The sequence below is a fragment of the Balaenoptera acutorostrata genome, chromosome 1 (genome assembly GCF_949987535.1).
Source record: "Balaenoptera acutorostrata chromosome 1, mBalAcu1.1, whole genome shotgun sequence".
NCBI classification, from domain to species: Eukaryota; Metazoa; Chordata; class Mammalia; order Artiodactyla; family Balaenopteridae; genus Balaenoptera; species Balaenoptera acutorostrata.
The window spans coordinates 39,153,439-39,171,631 of NC_080064.1; the positions used below are offsets into that span (position 1 = coordinate 39,153,439).

Here is an 18,193-nt window from a genome sequence, read left to right on the forward strand (position 1 = left end):
GTGTGTATCTGTTAATCCCATACTCCTAATTTATTCCACCCCCACCTTCTCCTTGGTAACCATAAGTGTGTTTCTATGTCTGTGAGTCTGTTTCTGTTTTGTAAATAAGTTCATTTGTATTATATTTTTAGATTCCACATATAAGTGATATCATATAATATTTACTTTCTCTGTCTGACTTACTTCAGTTAGTATGATAATCTCTAGGTCTATCCATGTTGCTGCAAATGGCATTCTTTCATTCTTTTTTATGGCTGAGTAGTATTCCATTGTATATATACCACATCTTTATCCATTCATCTGTTGATGGACATAGGTTGCTTCCATATCTTGGCTATTGTAAACAGTGCTGCTGTAAACATGGTGCTGTTTCTTCCACTGCCAAGATTCACATGCCCAGGAATCAAGGGATGGAAATATGAGTGGCACCACTCATTATTATTATAACGCCAAGTGATCCTATTAGCAAAATGTTTGCTTCTTGTCCCTGCAACCTTATGCTCTGTTAGCCTAGAGCTCCCTTAGTTCCAAAGGGAGGCAGGCTTCCACCCAGAAACACAACAAAGATGACACTGAACTGAAAGTTAAGGCTGCCACCTGGCCACTTTCGGCTCCTCATGCCTTTGTATCAAAGGCAGTTTCTGTACTGGAATAATCCTGAATACTGAAGTGAAATTGGTAGGTTCCTTACCAATGAAGGTCAGGAGGGGTATGCCCAGAATAGAGGCGATACTTTGGGTGACTCTTAGAACTACCATGCCCAGTCATTAAAATAAATGGAAAAATGCCACAGTGCCGTTCAGGCAGGCTAGTAATGGCCCAGATCCTTCAAGAATGAAGTTTTGAATCATCCCACCAGGCAAAGTACCATGACCAGATGAGGTGCTTTTTGAGGGCAAAGAGAACATAGAGTGGGTGATGGGAGAAGGTAGTTATCATAGCTAGTTATGACCATGTGATCAGTTGCAGAAACAAGGACAGTAATTATTATGAGTATTTCTTCCTTATTTTGTTATGAATATGACTGTGTGTGCATGTTTGTGTGTATCAGATTTTTTTCTTCCTTCTCTCATTCCCTTCACATATAACGTAAGGTATATTAATAATAGTTAACTTAACCTCACAGCATTAAAATTCCAGGATATCAGGGAGAAGAGTGACCACCATCCAATGGCTTTCTGTTGTCTTGAGGCAAAAGAGTTAGAGTCTTTCAATTATACGTCAGATAGTTGGCAGAGTATGACTTTATAAAGTCTTCATTTGCAGATTAAGTATGGTTTAAGGGGATTTGTAGGGATGCCAAGTTGAAAGGGGTGGACTTTAATGTTTAGTTTTTTGTGTAAACTTGGATAAGCTGTAGATGCAGTTAATCAATTAAACAGAAGTCTAGCTGTTGCTCTGAAGATTTTGTAGCTATGGTTAACATCTACAATCCACTGAATTTAAGAAAAGATTTCCTTGATACTCTGGGAGGGCCTAATCCACTCACTGAAAAGCATTGCAAAGTTCTAGAAGCTGGGAATGCAAGAAAAGAGATTCTTCCTTAGAGCTTCTGCAACACCTTGGTTGTGGCCCAGTTAAATCAATTTCAGATTTGTGATCTCCTAAACTGTAAGATTAAAATTTTGTGTTGTTGTACGTCACTAAATTCCTGGTAATTTTTTGTGGCGGGAAGAGGAAACTAATACAGGACAGACAAGCAGGCAGGAAGGAAAAAAGGCAGGGAGAGGGCAGACAGGCTGGAGTAGGGCAGGTGATGAGGAGTTTGGTGGACAGAGATACAGGTGGGTAGGAGAAAGGTAACAGAAAAAGAAGTAGGAAGCCTGAGAAAGGGTGAGAGAGTCTGATGGGCAGGAGGCAGGAGATGAGGTAGGCCGGCAGGTGGGCAGATAGAAGCAAGAAGTGGGCACAGAGGCAAGGACAGGAGAGAGTGACAGCAAGAAAGGATGGTAGGCAGGGGCCCTCAGAGCTTGTCCTTGTCCCCAACAAGGATTATAGGAGCTTCCTGAGCTGCAAGTGGATCCCATTCTGGGGCTTCAACACAACTCTTGGAATGGGAACAGGGACCCTGGAGGGATCCGGTGCCAGCTCAAAGCGAAGCAAGGTCAGGGCCACGGCCACCTTCATCTCATTCATGGCAAACTGCTTCCCGATGCAGTTCCTGGGTCAGGGAGGGAGAAGGAAGTGAGCAGAGGCTTCTAACCCCTGCCGGGTACAGGGCATTCAGGGCTCTCCTCCATGTGGCCCAGCCCCGATCCCTTCCTTACGGGTCACACTGAACGTGCCGCCCAAGCCTCGGTCCACCCTCTCCCCCTGACCTTTACAAAGCCCACCTCTCTCCAGGACTAGCTCCTAATTCCTACTTCTGCTCTCAGCAGTAGCAAGTCCTGCTGGGGAGGGTCGGCACTCTAAGCCGCAGCGTCAAGTCACGTGAATCAGTAAATGTGAATTAGTACTTTGTTCACACGTCCACAGGCAGTTTCTGGTTTCAGGCCAGGCCAGGGCACTGCAGGGGGGTGTGGGCACACTCTCAGGCCCTCACCACCCATGGCAGACAAGCAGGGGCCCCAGTCCCCAGACAGGACAGGACAGAGTTGTGTGAGGAAGTCAGGATGGCAACAGGGAGGCTTCCTGGAGGGGCCACGGGTTAGCGACCCTCAACCTGCTGGACCACTTGCCTCCCAGTTAATGCTCCGGCCTCCTGTCTCCCCTCAGCCCCTCAGTCAACCCGGCCCTGGAGCCTCCCATTCTACTCCAGCAAGGCCCCTCCTCCCATCCCGTGGTCTCCTCACTGGCCTTTTCAGTCTCCGTGCCTCCCCTCCCTCTACTGAAGCCCTGGCAGCTCGGGGCCTGCTGTGCCCTCCATCACAGGGAGGACACGTCGCAGGGCCGCAGCTGGCATCACAACCCTCTCTGGGCTGCTCCTCACTCATGTCACACCTGCCCAGCTCCTCTTCCCCACTCAGCTCCTGTTGAGGTCCCCTCCCCCCACTGCCAGCTACACCTCTTCCTCCCTGGACCCCCAAGACACCATTAGTGTTAACTCAAGGACACATCTCAGTCCAGTGACCAGGACAGTGCCAGAAACATGGAACATTCAACAACCTGCTCAATGAATGAATGAGTGAGTGAAAGAAAGAAGGAATGATGTCGATCTTGAGTAGAGGTTTTTGTTATTTTGTTTTTTGTTTTTTTGGCCGTGCCATGAGGCTTGCGGGATTTTAGTTCCCCGACCAGAGATTGGACCCGGGCCACGGCAGTGAAAGCACAGAGTCCTAACCCCTGGACCGCCAGGGAATTGCCGAGGTATTTGTTTCTTGACTGTGTACTGTAGGAGGCAGGGACAGTGTCTTTCATCTCTGCCTTCCCATCTCCTAGCACAGAACTTGGCACACAGAGACAGCTTAATAAATAGTTTTATATTTAAATAAAGTTAATTGAATTGAAAAATAAAACCAGAATGGAATAAAAGTAAATATTAATTCTGACCTAGGAATTGAGCTGCCTCGTACATACCCCCGTCCTCTAGTGGCAGCCGCGTGATGTGCAGCCAATGTCTACAAGAAAGAACAGGACCCTGGCAGAAACCAAAACCTAGAGCATATTCTGGAAGCATGTTTGTGTCAAGCCTGTTCTGTGAAGGTTGATTCACCAACTAAAAGTTTCACAGAATTATAGATTCAGAAAAAAACTTGTTTCTACTAAGTAATTACAAAGTTTATGGAAGTTACTATTACAGGGGAGGATTCTAGCAGCCTGGGAAGATTTTCCCAGCAGCCGATATGGAGTATTCTTGTCCAGCTCAGCAGCTATTTCAAGTATGCTCGATATTTTACATGCCAGAAACCTTCCAAATGTATGTATCATATACAAATTAGTAGATTTTTCTCTCAAAGGCACTTGATTGTCTCAATTCTATACTTTTGCCTGCTTGGACTATTGGACTCAATGTATAATATCATGGAAAAAGATCTCAGATCACAGGAAAAGTTTTGACAACTGGGGAAATTGTCATGTGTATCAGACATTAATATGCTGTCAAAACATCTTTTGGATAGACCCCAAGGACAAAGTGACACACATTGATAACAAACTTTCTTAAAACGCTGCTATAACTTTTCCAGTATATGGCTTCAACAGTTTCATGCAGGGCATCTGAAAATGGAAGCATATGTAAACTACTCATGATGCAACAGGATGCATAATGGGGAAGTAAATAGAAAGGTGGGACTGAGAAGATGTAGAATAAAAAATCCACCCTTTAAAATTATGACAATTGAAACAGAGGACACTTGAAATTTAACACACAGTGAGTAATTTTTTTTCTAGTTTACAGAATTTTATTTCTTTTTTTTTTTTAAACATCTTTATTGAAGTATAATTGCCTTACAATGGTGTGTTAGCTTCTGCTTTATAACAAAGTGAATCAGTTATACATACACAGTGAGTAATTTTAATTAGGTAGAGTCATCATCTTACAGTGAGAAAAAACACTACAATACACTAAACTTGGAACAGCCATCAACACTGAAATGTGGCCAGCCATTGAGAAAGAGCTGTGGGTTAGTCTGTGGCCTGCCCTAAAGTGCCTTTAGGCCACTTGTATGTTGAACATACAGAAACATGCTTCCATCCCAATACACCAACATAAAAGGCATAACTGCATACACCACATATGAATATAGGAGGTCACAGACATGGGGTAGCACCCAGTGACACCCAGCTGCACCAAGCACAGAAAGCCTCACCTGGATCCTCCTGAGAAGGGCAGGAAAGCATGGCTGTGTCGATCAGAACCCGGTGCAAACCGGGATGGGTCAAACACCTGCAGAGAGAGCACCGGGGCCAGGGCAGGTGGGGTCAAACTACTTGTGCCAATCCACCAGGGGACAAGAATCCCCGAGGGGGAGCAGGAGGAGGTGCTGGTCTGGAGAGAGCATCCCATCCCCTCCTCCATCATATCTCTGGGTTCGGCCACACCTTCGGGTTGTGGTGAAGTCCATAAAAGGAGAGGGAGAGCGGGATTCCTGTGAGGCAGGGAGGAGAGAAGGAATACTGATGGTACCCGTGGCAACAGGGGCAATGTGCCGGCACAAAAGATCTGGGAGCCACCATGAGATCTACCCTCCATCACTCTGAATGAAATGATGCTATTGCAAGAGAGGTGGGCTGGAGGTGACGACGCACAGGAGCACAGATTAGGAGTAGGTAACCATGCCCAGAACTGAGAAGGAAAAGAATTGGAGGCTTACATTTAGGAGCAACTCAAGTGACTACTCTCATTTATCAAGTGCCATCATGAGCCCTCGGGGAATGTGCATTAACTCATTTAATCCTCACAGCAGGCCTCAAGGAAGGCACTCCTATCCCCATGTGCAGATGAGGCATCTGAGCCTCCGAGAGGTTGAGGGACGTGCCTGTGATCCCACAGAGAGGAGGTGGCAGGGCTAGGATTCAGACCCACTGGGAGGTGAGCCAGTGGGTGGCCTCCAACCATGGCAGGGCTCTCAGACCTGGGCATCAGCTGCTCTCTGCCATCCACCTGAGGGCTCCCCAGAGACTGGACCATCTGACCCATGACAGTGGATTCTCTGAGCTCCCTCATTTACTTAGACCCCATATGGAAAGAACCACATCTCCCACTGTTTCTGTCTGCTTCTCCCTCAAGCCTTCACATCTCAGGGAAATGGCATTTTAGGGCTCCATTACAAGACCACATTCAGGGTCTAGCATTTGTTTATTGAGCTTTTGCTGTGTTCAAGTTCTGTGTCAAGCATTTCATACACCTTATCCTAACTACAGAGTAAATAATTATCTTGAGGTGTAAACAATAGTCAGAATATCCTGGAAGTGGGCAAGCCCATGTGGATTTCTGATCTCCCATGTGGTCTTGCAGAGTGCTTAGGTTAGTGGGTGGGGTGAAGTTCATACCTGCAGGCAGGGAGCGTCCATCAGGGAAGGTGATGGGCTTGCTCAGATCTCTACCGATGACTGGCACTGGTGAATAGAGTCACAGTGTCTCCTTGATGCACGTGGTGGTGTTGGGCATCTGGTTCAGGGGGTCCCTGAAAGGAAGCCCATCTGAGGGTGGGCAGGGCTGGACAACAAGGGGTTCTCCACTGGCTGAGGGGCAGGGTTCCCCATCTGCTGGGCACTCACCAGGTGATGGAGGGGCCATCCCCCAGGAGGCTCTGGATCTCTTCCAGGCAACTCTGTTGATGCTTGAGGTAGGAGGTCAGAGCATGGAAGATCCAGGAGTGCCACTGGCTGTGGTGTCTTGATCCTCGACCATGAACGTGTCCACTTTGGCACGGAGGTCCGTGTCAGACAAGCTGCTCCCATTCTCCATCTGCGGAGGCAGGGAGAGTGCAGGGTTTGCCCTTCCTCTGTGCTTCTGGGCAAAGCCTCAGGCCTCTCCTGCCCACACTCACTCTGGCAAAGAGGAGGATGTCCAGGAAATCCAAGTGCCTCTTGCTCCTCACCTTCTCCAGCTCTCCCTCCTTCTGCAGGTGAGCCTTCCTCAGTTTGATCCCATCATCTATACCAGAACAGTGGTTCCCAGGCAGAGCTGAGGGCTCCTGGGGGCTCAGATGCACCACCCACCGTAGCCCCATCTGCCCCTCAAGCCCAATCTGGGTACCAGGTGGATGAGGACGAGGGTGGGAATGGGTGCACATGTCAGGGCAGAGAGCTCCAGCATCGTCTGATCCAAGTCTGGAATCCCCTCAATAACACAGCCCATGGAGGCTCTGCCTGAATGCTGCTGGGAGGGGGTCTCATTCCACCGTCACCAACGTGTTGACACCTGTATCTCCCTGCACCTCACCTGACACCCTGACGTCTCGGTTCCCAACCCCTGCACCAGGGAAGTACCCAGCGTGGGTGTGTACCAGCCCCTGAAGAGGAAGCAGGAGTCTGGGCTCTGCCTGAGGGGTCAAGGCCAGGCCCTTTTACATGTGCATGATGAAGGGGGTGGGGGAGCCGCCCAGAAGGAGGAGCAGAACCTGTGTGTTGATGGGCCAGCTGGCAGGCCCGGTGGCTCCAGTGGCCTTCAGGGGTCAGCCTGTAGATGAAGTCGTTCTGGTGGAAGACATTCCTCACCCGGGCAAAAACCAGATTATTGAGGTCCCTGATGGCCTGGATGTAGGACTGGATTTTCCTGAAAGGAGAGGATGCAGAGGAGACTGGAGTGGAGGGAGCCTCTGACCTGGAGACGGAGTGGGGCTCCGGGTGGGGGTTCCTCAGTCAGCGGGGACAGGCAGCACTGAGGCTTTGTCATTTCTGCCTTACAGCTCGGGAGACCCTCAGTCCTTTCCAAGTGGCCTGAGCAGCCAGGCTTCTCCCTGTGCAGGAATCAGGGCCTGTGACTGAGTCAAGGTTGGTCTGGGTGGAATTTGACCGTGGTCCATGGCTCTGTGCAGAATGTTGCTTTTTGTACTGATAAGCATCCACGCTGTGCTAACTGCCTCTCAGGTAAGTCCTCCCCAGCTGGTGAGAACAAGGACCCTACTGTTGAAGGGTCGTCACTGACCTGTCTGTCTGGACATTGCTCTGGAGGCTGAATGCGCATTCATGATGGTGTCCAGGGTCATCAAGGAGACGTGTCCAAGGATCTCCAGATGTGAGTCCAGGCTGACGAGCTCCTCCCACTTGTCCTGTGGTGGGAGAGGGACATTGACCCTGCTCTGCTCCCCCAGAAGGCCTGTGCTGACAAGGCCAGGCTCTCTCTCCATCTCCCTAAATCTTTGGATGAGTTTTCCTCACTTTCTAAGCAGATGTGTTTTAGCAATTTAAGGCTGTAACACACATGTGTAATGTGATGCCTATTTTCTCAGAAAGTTTTATAACTTTTATATTTCTGGTCTTTTGGAAGGCCAGAAAGCATAGTTTCTCAGGAGACAAGGGGGAATCTTTTGTATCCTGAGATCAGACCTGGATAGGCAATGGCCAACACTGGTAAGCAAATTTGTCAAGGGAAGAGATAGCGTAAGATTCCAGTACTAGGGTCCCTAAGAAAGGGACATCAGAGACTTCCTTTCCTTTCATTCATTAAACATTAACTGAGACCAGTTGGTGAGAAATCAAAATCCTGCAGGACCCAGCTCTGTGAATGTATCATAGACCTGCTCCCATTTCCTCCCATGAGGAGCTCAATTCCATGCAGAAGCCCTGGGCCCCAAGCCAGAGCCCACCTGAGTGATATCCTGGGATGTCCACCCTTCCCCGAAGGTGTCATTGCCCAGGCCAGCCAGGGGCAGCTTGCCCTGCTGTCAAGGGGAATAACCCTTGATCTAGTCCACTGCATTGAAGACAGGGAGTTGGGAGGAGAGTGGACCCTGAATACACCATGGCCCGCCTTTCCCTTTTCGATGACTAAAGTGCGGATCCAAGGTGGTGCCTGGGTCCCATCCATTCTTGGAGAGCCCTGTATCCTAGTAAGTTCTGAATGCATCATTCTGAGGGTTGTGTCTGATGGACATCTGAGGGACACAAGTGTCTGAGAGTGGACTTTGTCAGCTGTGCTGGATGAGAGTGGGTCCAGGTTACGAGGGATGGACTCACCAGCATCAGTGGGACAGAGTCGGCCATGAGACCCACGTAGGGCTTCAGGATGTCATAGTGGAAGGCTGGGGTCAGCATCCGCCAGTGCTGGAACCACGTCTGCCCCTCCAACACGAGCAAACCATTCCCTGGGCCACAGATGGGTGTGTGTGTGGGTCAGAGAGACTGGATCAGAGGGACGACTGGGGACAACTTGGGAGGAACCAAGGGTGTCAGGAGAAGGCACATCATGGGCAAAGGTAGGAAAGGCCAGTACAGTTCAGGAGTGTGAATTTCCAGAATGGCTGGTCCATAGGATGTGATTATGACAGCTGCGAGAGACAGAGGTTGAAAAAGAGTAGGGGGGCAGGTGATAGAAGGAATTAGTTAATAGTCAGGCTGAGAATATCGCAGAGGACTGAGAAGTGATGAAGAAGAGTCTGAGCTTCAGGGGGGCTCTCAGCACCTGTACAAAGGGGTGAGGGTTTTAGTAGAAGAAGGGAAATGAAGTTTGATTCAGAGATGAGGGTGGTGACAGGGTGGCGGGCACCTGTTGTTCTCTGTGAGTCAGCAAGGCAGCTCCTGGTAAACCTAGCTGGGAGTGTACCAGAGTTTACTAGTTTACTAGTGTACTAGAGTACTAGTTTTGAGGTACTTACCAATCCAGGGGGCCAAGAATCTGTAGGTACCTGCAAACTTAGGGTTTGAAAAAGTAAGGAAGGCATTACAGGAAAGTGGACAGGACCAAACAAGGCAGGCAGCCCGCAGAGCAGCTGTGGTCCAGACCATGGGCTGCCAGCCCTTCCTGATGCTTGTCAGCTGGCAGTCTGTCTCAAGCCACCTCCCACTTGCCTCCCATCCCTGACTCTCTCTGTCCTGATAGTCACTGTGGGCCCAGGAAGGCAGACTCAGTGTCCCAGCAGCAGAACACCCACGGGGCTAAGACAGTGAATCGACAAGAAATATAGGTTAAGACAGAAGCCTGTGGTTTTCCTCCAATTTGTGATGGTTTAGCCATCCAATGACCCAAGATAGGCAAATGCAAGTCAGTGTGCATAAGAAATTGTCTTTCAGATCTGGGGCTATTTACATAAAAATCATCTCAATAGGGTTCAAGAAGAAAGAATGAAAATATGCAGCCCCACACAGCTGTGTTAGCATTCAGTTTAAGTGAACAATGCTGTTCTTCGACTGGGATGTGGGCTGGTGTTTGGATGGTAGAGAGTCAGATATTGATGACTGAACTCTCAGTCTCTTCTGGAATTTCACAGACCCAGGGGCATGTACCCAAGAGGGAAAATACGCTCCAGCTGGGATCATGTTTTGTACTCACCAGATCTCCCCAGGACCACCTTCGTGTAGTCAGGGTCATAGACCACCAGGTGAACCTTGTTCCCCCACAGCCAGTGAGGACAGACACATGGGAATTTCTCTACCTTTTCAGTACCTCTTGCAGCTCCTGGTCCTTTGGGTACTGTAACAGAGGGAAAGACACATCAGTAAAATATTCTCTTTAGAACCAGTGCTTGGAGGGGTGCTGGAGGTTAGGACAGCAACAAGGAGATAGTTCTGGATCTATCAGCAGCAATTTAGGAGTTTGGAACTGTTTCTAATAAGCTGGGCTCTGATCTGGCTTCTTGCTCTCTTGCAGAGACTTGGCCTAAGGCCCTATTCTGGCTTCCAGATGGACCACTTATGGGCCTTCATCCAGAACTGCCTTTAGAATCTTACACATAGTGGGTGCTTGATAAATGTTTAGTAATGGACTCCATGGTGTACCAGTGTTTTTCACAGACTTATATTAGAGTTATTTGTTCAGTTGTGTCCCCTCAAATCAAGTTTAAGTGAGGTCATTAGGGTAGTCCCAAATCCAATGTGACTGGTGTCTTTATAAAAGAGGGAAAATGTGGACACAGAGACAGACACTCATAGAGAGAAGATGAAATAAAGAGATATATGGAGCTTGTGATTCACCAGCCAAGGAGAGAGGCCGGGAATAGATGCTTCCTGCACAGCCTGCAGAAGGAACCAGCCCCGCCAACATCTTGATTTTGGGCTCTAGTCTCTAGAACTCTGAGACACTAAATTGTGTTGTTCCAGCCATCCAGTTTGTGGAACTTTGTGGCAGGCCTTACACACTATTACAAGTACGTAATGCTCACTATTACAAGTACGTACCTGTATAAGGGAGGGATAATTACTTGATCCTGTCTTACTGAAGAATGAGGCAACCCATGTTAAAGGATATGTCCAGGTGAGCGGCATCTAAAGCCAAACCTGCTGACTCCAAGGTGTCCTTCCCTAGGGTTCCCAAAGCTCCCTGGGTGGCTCTATTATCAGGTTGCAACTCAATGTTCTAATTGCAGGGCACTGTGTTGACCAGCTTACCTTTCATACCTGTCAGCCCTGTATTCTTAGAGCCAGCATAGAGCATGGTTCATAGGGATTGAGCCTCACTTTTAAAAGAATCAGTAATGTTCATGAAGAAGGAATGAGTACATGCAGGAGTGTGAATGAATGAGTCTTGATTAAAATTGCTGTTGCAAGTGACAGATAGAATCAGAGCTAACGGAAGAGAGAGGAAAAGGACGAAAAGAAAGCTGGGCGCCCAGGGGCATCTCACGGAGCCCAAGGGCAGGGGCCAGCCAGGCTGTGGAAGGGCGGAACCAGGGACTGAAGGGCTGCCAGGACTGTGTCTCCCATTCTTTCTCTCTGTACGTCCATGCATTCATCTCTCAGCAAGTGTTTATGGAGGCTTCACCTCGTACAGACGTTATTCTAGAAGCTGGTGAGACAGTTACAAACAAACAGATACAGTCCCTGTCCTTGTGCAGCTGGGTCCAGGCGATGCAGGAGGGAACATCTACCCTTCTGGGGTTGGCACCTCACCATTCTGCCACCATCATGTCTGAGTGGCACTGCTGAATCCTATTCCAAGAATCTGATTCTAATCTCATGGCCAAGGCGTCCACCTGCTACAGTCAACTGTGGCTGGGGGTGAATAGGGTTTTCGAAGGCCACCCTGTGCGAGGGAAGAGATCTCAGAGCAGACATCCCCAAATGCTTCCACTACAGTGAATGTCAAATACAAGAATAAGTAGATGGGTAGAAGGACTCATTCGTTTATTTGGTAACTATGTGTTGAGTACTTACTTTGGGTCAGTTGCCATCCTAGGAGCTAGAGATTCAGCAGTGAACAACAAACTCCCTGCTATTGTGGAGCTCCTGTTCTGGGGGTGTGGGTGGGGCTGACAATCCTGAACTGAGACGTGTCCTGCTTGAATTCATTCTGGGGGTTGCTCTGTGTTCCCAGGTCACGTCCATCACTGGAACTGCCCTGCTCTGTTGATCCAGTGCAGGGACTGACTGGTGGGAGCCTCTTACCTCCCCAGCTGTGTTACCTAGTTTTCTTGGATCTCTTGTTGCCTGCCCAGCAGGGGCCTGGGTGGCGGGGAGGGTGTCCCTGTTTCTGCACAGGAGCATGCCTCCTTTCTGATTGCCTGTGAGCTCCCCCAAATCCTGCTCCTGGGTAGGGAGCTAAACTATGTTCTACCTGTCCATTCTCCTCTTGGGGTCACCCTGAGGCCCACTGGTCCGTGAGCCCACCAGTCACCTGGCTGGGGCTGCCATCTGTCTTGAGCATGTCTGTCCAGAGCCAGTTGAGACTCTCATAGAGGTCATGGTGCCCATGGTGGCAGTGGTGTTGACCCTGTAGGCAAAAACCCAGTGCCATCTGGCCTCCAGGCTGCAACCACTCAATGCAGTCAGGGCTCCTGTGGAATGTCCTCTCCTGGTTACTTCTGGGAACTGTAGCCACAAAGGAATTTCCCCAAAGGGAGACACAAGGGGAGTAGCTGGACAGGTAATAATGCCATCTGACAATGCAATTGCCAGACGTGTGGATTCTGTTGGCATGGCAGGTACAGATGAGATAGGAGGGAGGACATGGGGAAAGATGGGGCAGTTTGGGGCTGTTTGAATCCCAAAGTTGTAAGTTCCCCTTTTCATATTTCTTGTTGGATTTTACCCCTATTTAATTCAGTGAGTTTGTTAAACCTCCAAAATGTCTGTCCTCACAGGCATTAATATTATTTTAAATTCATACAAATTAGAGTGAGTGTAACTGTGGCCTTTGCTCTGTGCCATGCACCATTCTAAGATTATAATACCTCACTTGAGTACTATAATTATTATCATCATCCCATATTACAGATGAGGAAACTGAGGTATCGAGCAGGTATTTAAAGTATGTGTCAAGAGGTGATATATGAATCTAGGTAACTTGGCAACAGAGCCCATCTGCTTAACTGCCCCACCTTGTCACTTGTCATCTGGCCTGAAAGATTAGCTTCAATCTAATTACATGTGGCATTCTAATTCCCGACTTAGCCAATAACAAGAGATATTGAATAAATGGAAATCTCAGACAGTATTAAAAGAGTAAGAAAAAATTGGCTGCAATGTCTGTTAGGCCAGCAGAAGTTGAGAGATGATTCAGCACCATGAGGAATATTAGTTATGTAAATAGAAATCATCTACTTACTGAAACTACATATCATCTAATGGCCATCACTATAATGAGAAAGTCACCGGAGGAATTTTTAGTTGTTCCTTATGTCAAATCCTAGCTGAGAAAAGTGACAACTGCATCAAAACAAAGGTCATAATTTCTCTAAATCAACAAATAATCTGGAAGTCATTAGTACAACAATTTGCATGAACAAGATGGGTTTTGGCTGTCTCTCTGTGGCTGATATTAATAGTTTCCTCTGTCTTTGGCTCTACTCTGCTGCTAATCGCTTGGCCTCTTTCTTTGAGAAATAGAAGCCTCAGCTCTCTGCAACACCCCATCTCCTTAGGCTTGTTCAATCCACACACCATTAATGAGCCCCTCTCCATGTGGCCCCTCACCTTGCTCTGCGCTGTCCTCGCCAGGATCAGAGCTAACAGAGCTGCCTGGGTAGGCACTGTCCCTCACCAACATGTGAGCTGCTCCTTTCTCAGTCACTCCACACACCTGGGCCAAGCATTCCTTTGTGTCAGGCTCTGTGCTGGGTATTGGGATACAGGAAGGGGATGATACCTCAGCCCCGTGGAGCTCACAGTTCAGGGGTTTGGGGGATGGGAAGTGGGAGGTAAACAGATTCTGTTTAATGTCTCAACTCAATTGCCAGTACTCCTTACCCGGTGCCATCTGGAAACCTTCTCGCTCATGTGTGCCAGCTACTAGTTTTAGCACTGAAATAATCAGCCTTGAAAAATCCCTCAATCTCAAGCAAACCAAGCCGGTTTGTCCCGACACCCTACTATACACTCATCCAGTAGGTGGGCCTCTTTTCCTGTCACCTGACACCTTCCTAGATTCCTGTCTGTCATCTCCACGGACAGCGAGCCCACAGGGCTGCATCCATCAGACTGACGTCTGTGCTCCCAGGCAAGCTCAGGGCCAGGCAGAGAGGATGGGATTGAGGGATGGGGCAGGGAAGCATCTAGAAGCCTGTTCTATGTAAAGAGCTGAAGCTGCTCAGTCTGGAGACGGGGCAGACTCAGGAAGGAACAGCCACTGTCCTCAAAGTGCAGGGCTGCTAAGACAGCCTGCAGATCTACCTAAAGAAGGAGTGTCTGACAGACCCAAGGACACCAGCACAGGGTCCTGGGAGGGAGGGATCTCCCCGGACTGGGATGAGGAGCCAAGACCTGAGAGATAAGCTGGGTCCTTTGGTGAGGCCACGTGCTCGTCCCACAACAAGGCTTTGTCCCATGGGCTTGCTCACCAGGACCATGGTCTGAGAGCCCCGGCCCTCCCTGCCCTCCCACTCCCCCGTCCCACTCCATCCTACCTCCTGCATGTGCCCATAGAGCCAGTGGGAAGGAGGAGACGGGAACTGCTGGAGGGCTTGGAGCAGCCACTGTCTGCGCAGGTAGAGCTGTGCTGCCTTGAGTAGAAGCAGAACCAGGCCGAGCAGGGAGGCCACCTGCAGGAGCCCAGAGACACTGCCCAGGGCTCTGGTGGGGCTCAGCACAGAGACACTCATGGTGCAGTGGCTTCTGGATCGCTGACTGTCCCTGAAGGTGGCTGACCTCCCCTGAGCACCCAGCCTGGTCAGGGAGGCTTGCCCCGCCCACCTGGGGGAGGGTGAAGGTGAGGGCAGAGCTCAGACCTGGGTCTCCAGGGTTGATTAACTGTGGAGGACCCACCTTGGGGTGGGCACCAATAAAGTCATGGAGATCAGATATAGAAGAGCAAGGATGAGAACAAGGTTATCCTCAAGTCTCTCACCCTCACTTTTTTCATGTTTATCTCCATCAAGGCAGTCTGGCTCCAGAGACTTTGCTGTTAACCATGAACTTAAAGAGACGATTATTGGGTTGAGACTCCAGTCCATACATGGCAGCCCCTAAACTTTCCTGGGGATGTTTCATGTTTGATCTGTTTTCTAGTGTTTCCAAGTAGCAGGAGACTCTTTCAGGTTATCAACTCCATGTACTGGCATACGTGCAAGCTTCACTATCCAGGGCAGCTTTTATGAAAAAGTGTTGGGCAAACCATATGGTTAGATGTAGCAGTCATTGAAAATGATGTTCATGAAGATTTTCAATGATCTGAGAAAAGCTTACAACAAAGTGATCAAAGCAAAATGTACATCTGTCTGCTAAATTCTTAAAAAAACTGTGTCATCTGTGGTCAACATTTATTAACCAGTAAATATTTTTCCCATTCATTTAGTACCCACACAACCCAACCAAGGACTCCTTGAAGGTTGTCACTAGGCATTCTGTGTCCTTATGCTTTCCATAGCCTGGACCAGAGGACTGTGCCTACTGATGATGCCTAAAAATACTTACAGATTCAATGAATGAATGAAGGATGGAATGAGGATAACTTTGGATTGATTAGATCACCACCTTGAAAAGACTAGGTTCAGTTTTGGGTGCCATGTTTTAAAAAAGAAATTAAATTTTTTTATTCCAGGATGCTTCCTGGTTCATCTTACAGGCAACAGAAAGGCAGAAGAGGGGGGCAGTCTATCCCTAAGGTGGCAGCTTGAAGCAATTACTCCTGTGGGCAAGTCACCCCAGGCACTTCTTCTGGGTTTGATAAATTTAGGTTTGATGCTGCTGCAATTTATCATATTGTGTTTACTTTTACTCCTCTACAAAAAATGAATCTGCCAGGTAGAGGCCTTTCATTAAAAAAAACAAAACAAAACAAAACAGGGAGGAGCTTCAAGATGGCAGAAGAGTAAGACGTGGATATCACCTTCCTCCCCACAAATACATCAGAAATACATCTACGCGTGGAACAACTCCTACAGAATACCCACTGAACGCTGGCAGAAGACCTCAGACCTCCCAAGAGGCAAGAAGCTCCCCACGTACCTGGGTAGGGCAAAAGAAAAAAGAAAAAACAGAGACAAAAGAAGAGGGATGGGACCTGCACCAGTGGGAGGGAGCTGTGAAGGAGGAAAGGTTTCCACGCACTAGGAAGACCCTTCGCAGGCGGAGACGGGGTGGTGGCGGAGGGGGGAAGCTTTGGAGCCGCGGAGGAGAGCACAGCCACAGGGGTGCGGAGGGCAAAGCGGAGAGATTCCCGCACAGAGGATTGGTGACAATTGGCACTCACCAGCCCAAGAGGCTTGTCTGCTCACCCGCCGGGGCGGGCGGGGGCTGGGAGCTGAGGCTCGGGCTTCGGTGCTAGCCGGGAGGGAGTCCGGGAAAAAGTCTGCAGCTGCCGAAGAGGCAAGAGACTTTTTCTTCCCTCTTTGTTTCCTGGTGCGCGAGGAGAGGGGATTCAGAGCGCCGCCTAAACGAGCTCCAGAGACAGGCGTGAGCCGCGGCTATCAGCGCGGACCCCAGAGATGGGCATGAGACGCTAAGGCTGCTGCTGCCACCACCAAGAAGCCTGTGTGCAAGCACAGGTCACTCTCCACACCACCCCTCCTGGAAGCCTGTGCAGCCCGCCACTGCCAGGGTCCCGTGATCCAGGGACAACTTCCCCGGGAGAATGCACGGTGCACCTCAGGCTGGTGCAACATCACGCCGGCCTCTGCCGCCACAAGCTCACCCCACATCCGTACCCCACCCTCCCCCAGGCCTGAGTGAGCCAGAGCCCCCAAATCAGCTGCTCCTTTAACCCCGTCCTGTCTGAGGGAAGAACAGACACCCTCAGGCGACCTACATGCAGAGGCGGGTCCAAATCCAAAGCTGAACCCCAGGAGCTGTGCGAACAAAGAAGAGAAAGGGAAATTTCTCCCAGCAGCATCAGGAGCAGCGGATTAAATCTCCACAATCAGCTTGATGTACCCTGCATCTGTGGAATACCTGAATAGACAACGAATCACCCCAAATTGAGGAGGTGGACTTTGGGAGCAACGATATATATATATATTTTTTTCCCTTTTTCTCTTTTTGTGAGTGTGTATGTGTATGCTTCTGTGTGTGATTTTGTCTGTATAGCTTTGCTTTTACCATTTGTCCTAGGGTTCTGTCTGTCTGTCGTTTTTCTTTTTTATTACTTAAAAATTTTTTTCTTAATAATTATTTTTATTTTTTATTTTAATAACTTTATTTTATTTTATCTACTTCTTCCTTTCTTTCTTTTTTCTTTTCCCTTTTATTCTGAGCCATGTGGATGCCAGGCTCTTGTTGCTCCAGCCAGATGTCAGGGCTGTGCCTCTGAGGTGGGAGAGCCAACTTCAGGACACTGGTCCACAAGAGACCTCCCAGCTCCACGTAATATCAAACAGTGAAAATCTCCCAGAGATCTCCATCTCAACGCCAAGACCCAGCTCCACTCAATGACCAGCAAGCTACAGTGCTGGACACCCTATGCCAAGCAACTAGCAAGACAGGAACACCATCCCATCCATTAGCAGAGAGGCTGCCTAAAATCATAAGGCCACAGATACCCCAAAACACACCACCAGACGTGGTCCTGCCCACCAGAAAGACAAGATCCAGACTCATCCACCAGAACACAGGCACTAATCCCCTCCACCAAGAAGCGTACACAACCCACTGAAACAACCTTAGCCACTGGGGACACACACCAAAAACAGTGGGAACTACGAACCTGCAGCCTGCGAAAAGGAGACCCCAAACACAGTAAGTTAAGCAAAATGAGAAGACAGAGAAACACACAGCAGATGAAGGAGCAAGGCAAAAAACCCATCAGACCTAACAAATGAAGAGGAAATAGGCAGTCTACCTGAAAAAGAATTCAGAATAATGATAGTAAAGATGATCCAAAATCTTAGAAATAGAATGGAGAAAATACAAGAAACGTTTATAAAGGACTTAGAAGAACTAAAGAGCAAACAAACAGTGATGAACAACACAATAAATGAAATTAACAATTCTCTAGAAGGGATCAATAGCAGAATAACTGACGCAGAAGAACGGATAAGTGACCTGGAAGATAAAATAGTGGAAATAACTACTGCAGAGCAGAATAAAGAAAAAAGAATGAAAACAATTGAGGACAGTCTCAGAGACCTCTGGGACAACATTAAATGTACCAACATTCGAATTATAAGGGTCCCAGAAGAAGAAGAGAAAAAGAAAGGGACTGAGAAAATATTTGAAGAGATTATAGTTGAAAACTTCCCTAATATGGGAAAGGAAATAGTTAATCAAGTCCAGGAAGCACAGA

At 48.6% G+C, this 18,193-nt stretch overlaps 1 protein-coding gene across 1 annotated transcript; it reads right to left on the reverse strand.

The window, feature by feature from the left end:
* Nucleotides 1-1,992: 1,992 nt before the first annotated feature.
* Nucleotides 1,993-14,576, reverse strand: LOC103000562 (cytochrome P450 4A11-like). The gene is given in 15 exon segments (XM_057544764.1): nt 1,993-2,161; nt 4,749-4,827; nt 4,965-5,027; nt 5,932-6,065; nt 6,160-6,259; nt 6,262-6,349; nt 6,432-6,538; nt 7,005-7,159; nt 7,532-7,571; nt 7,574-7,655; nt 8,563-8,690; nt 9,201-9,245; nt 9,875-9,979; nt 9,982-10,015; nt 14,382-14,576. Coding segments are annotated over 15 exon segments (1,524 nt in total).
* Between the last annotated feature and the right edge of the window lie 3,617 nt (nt 14,577-18,193).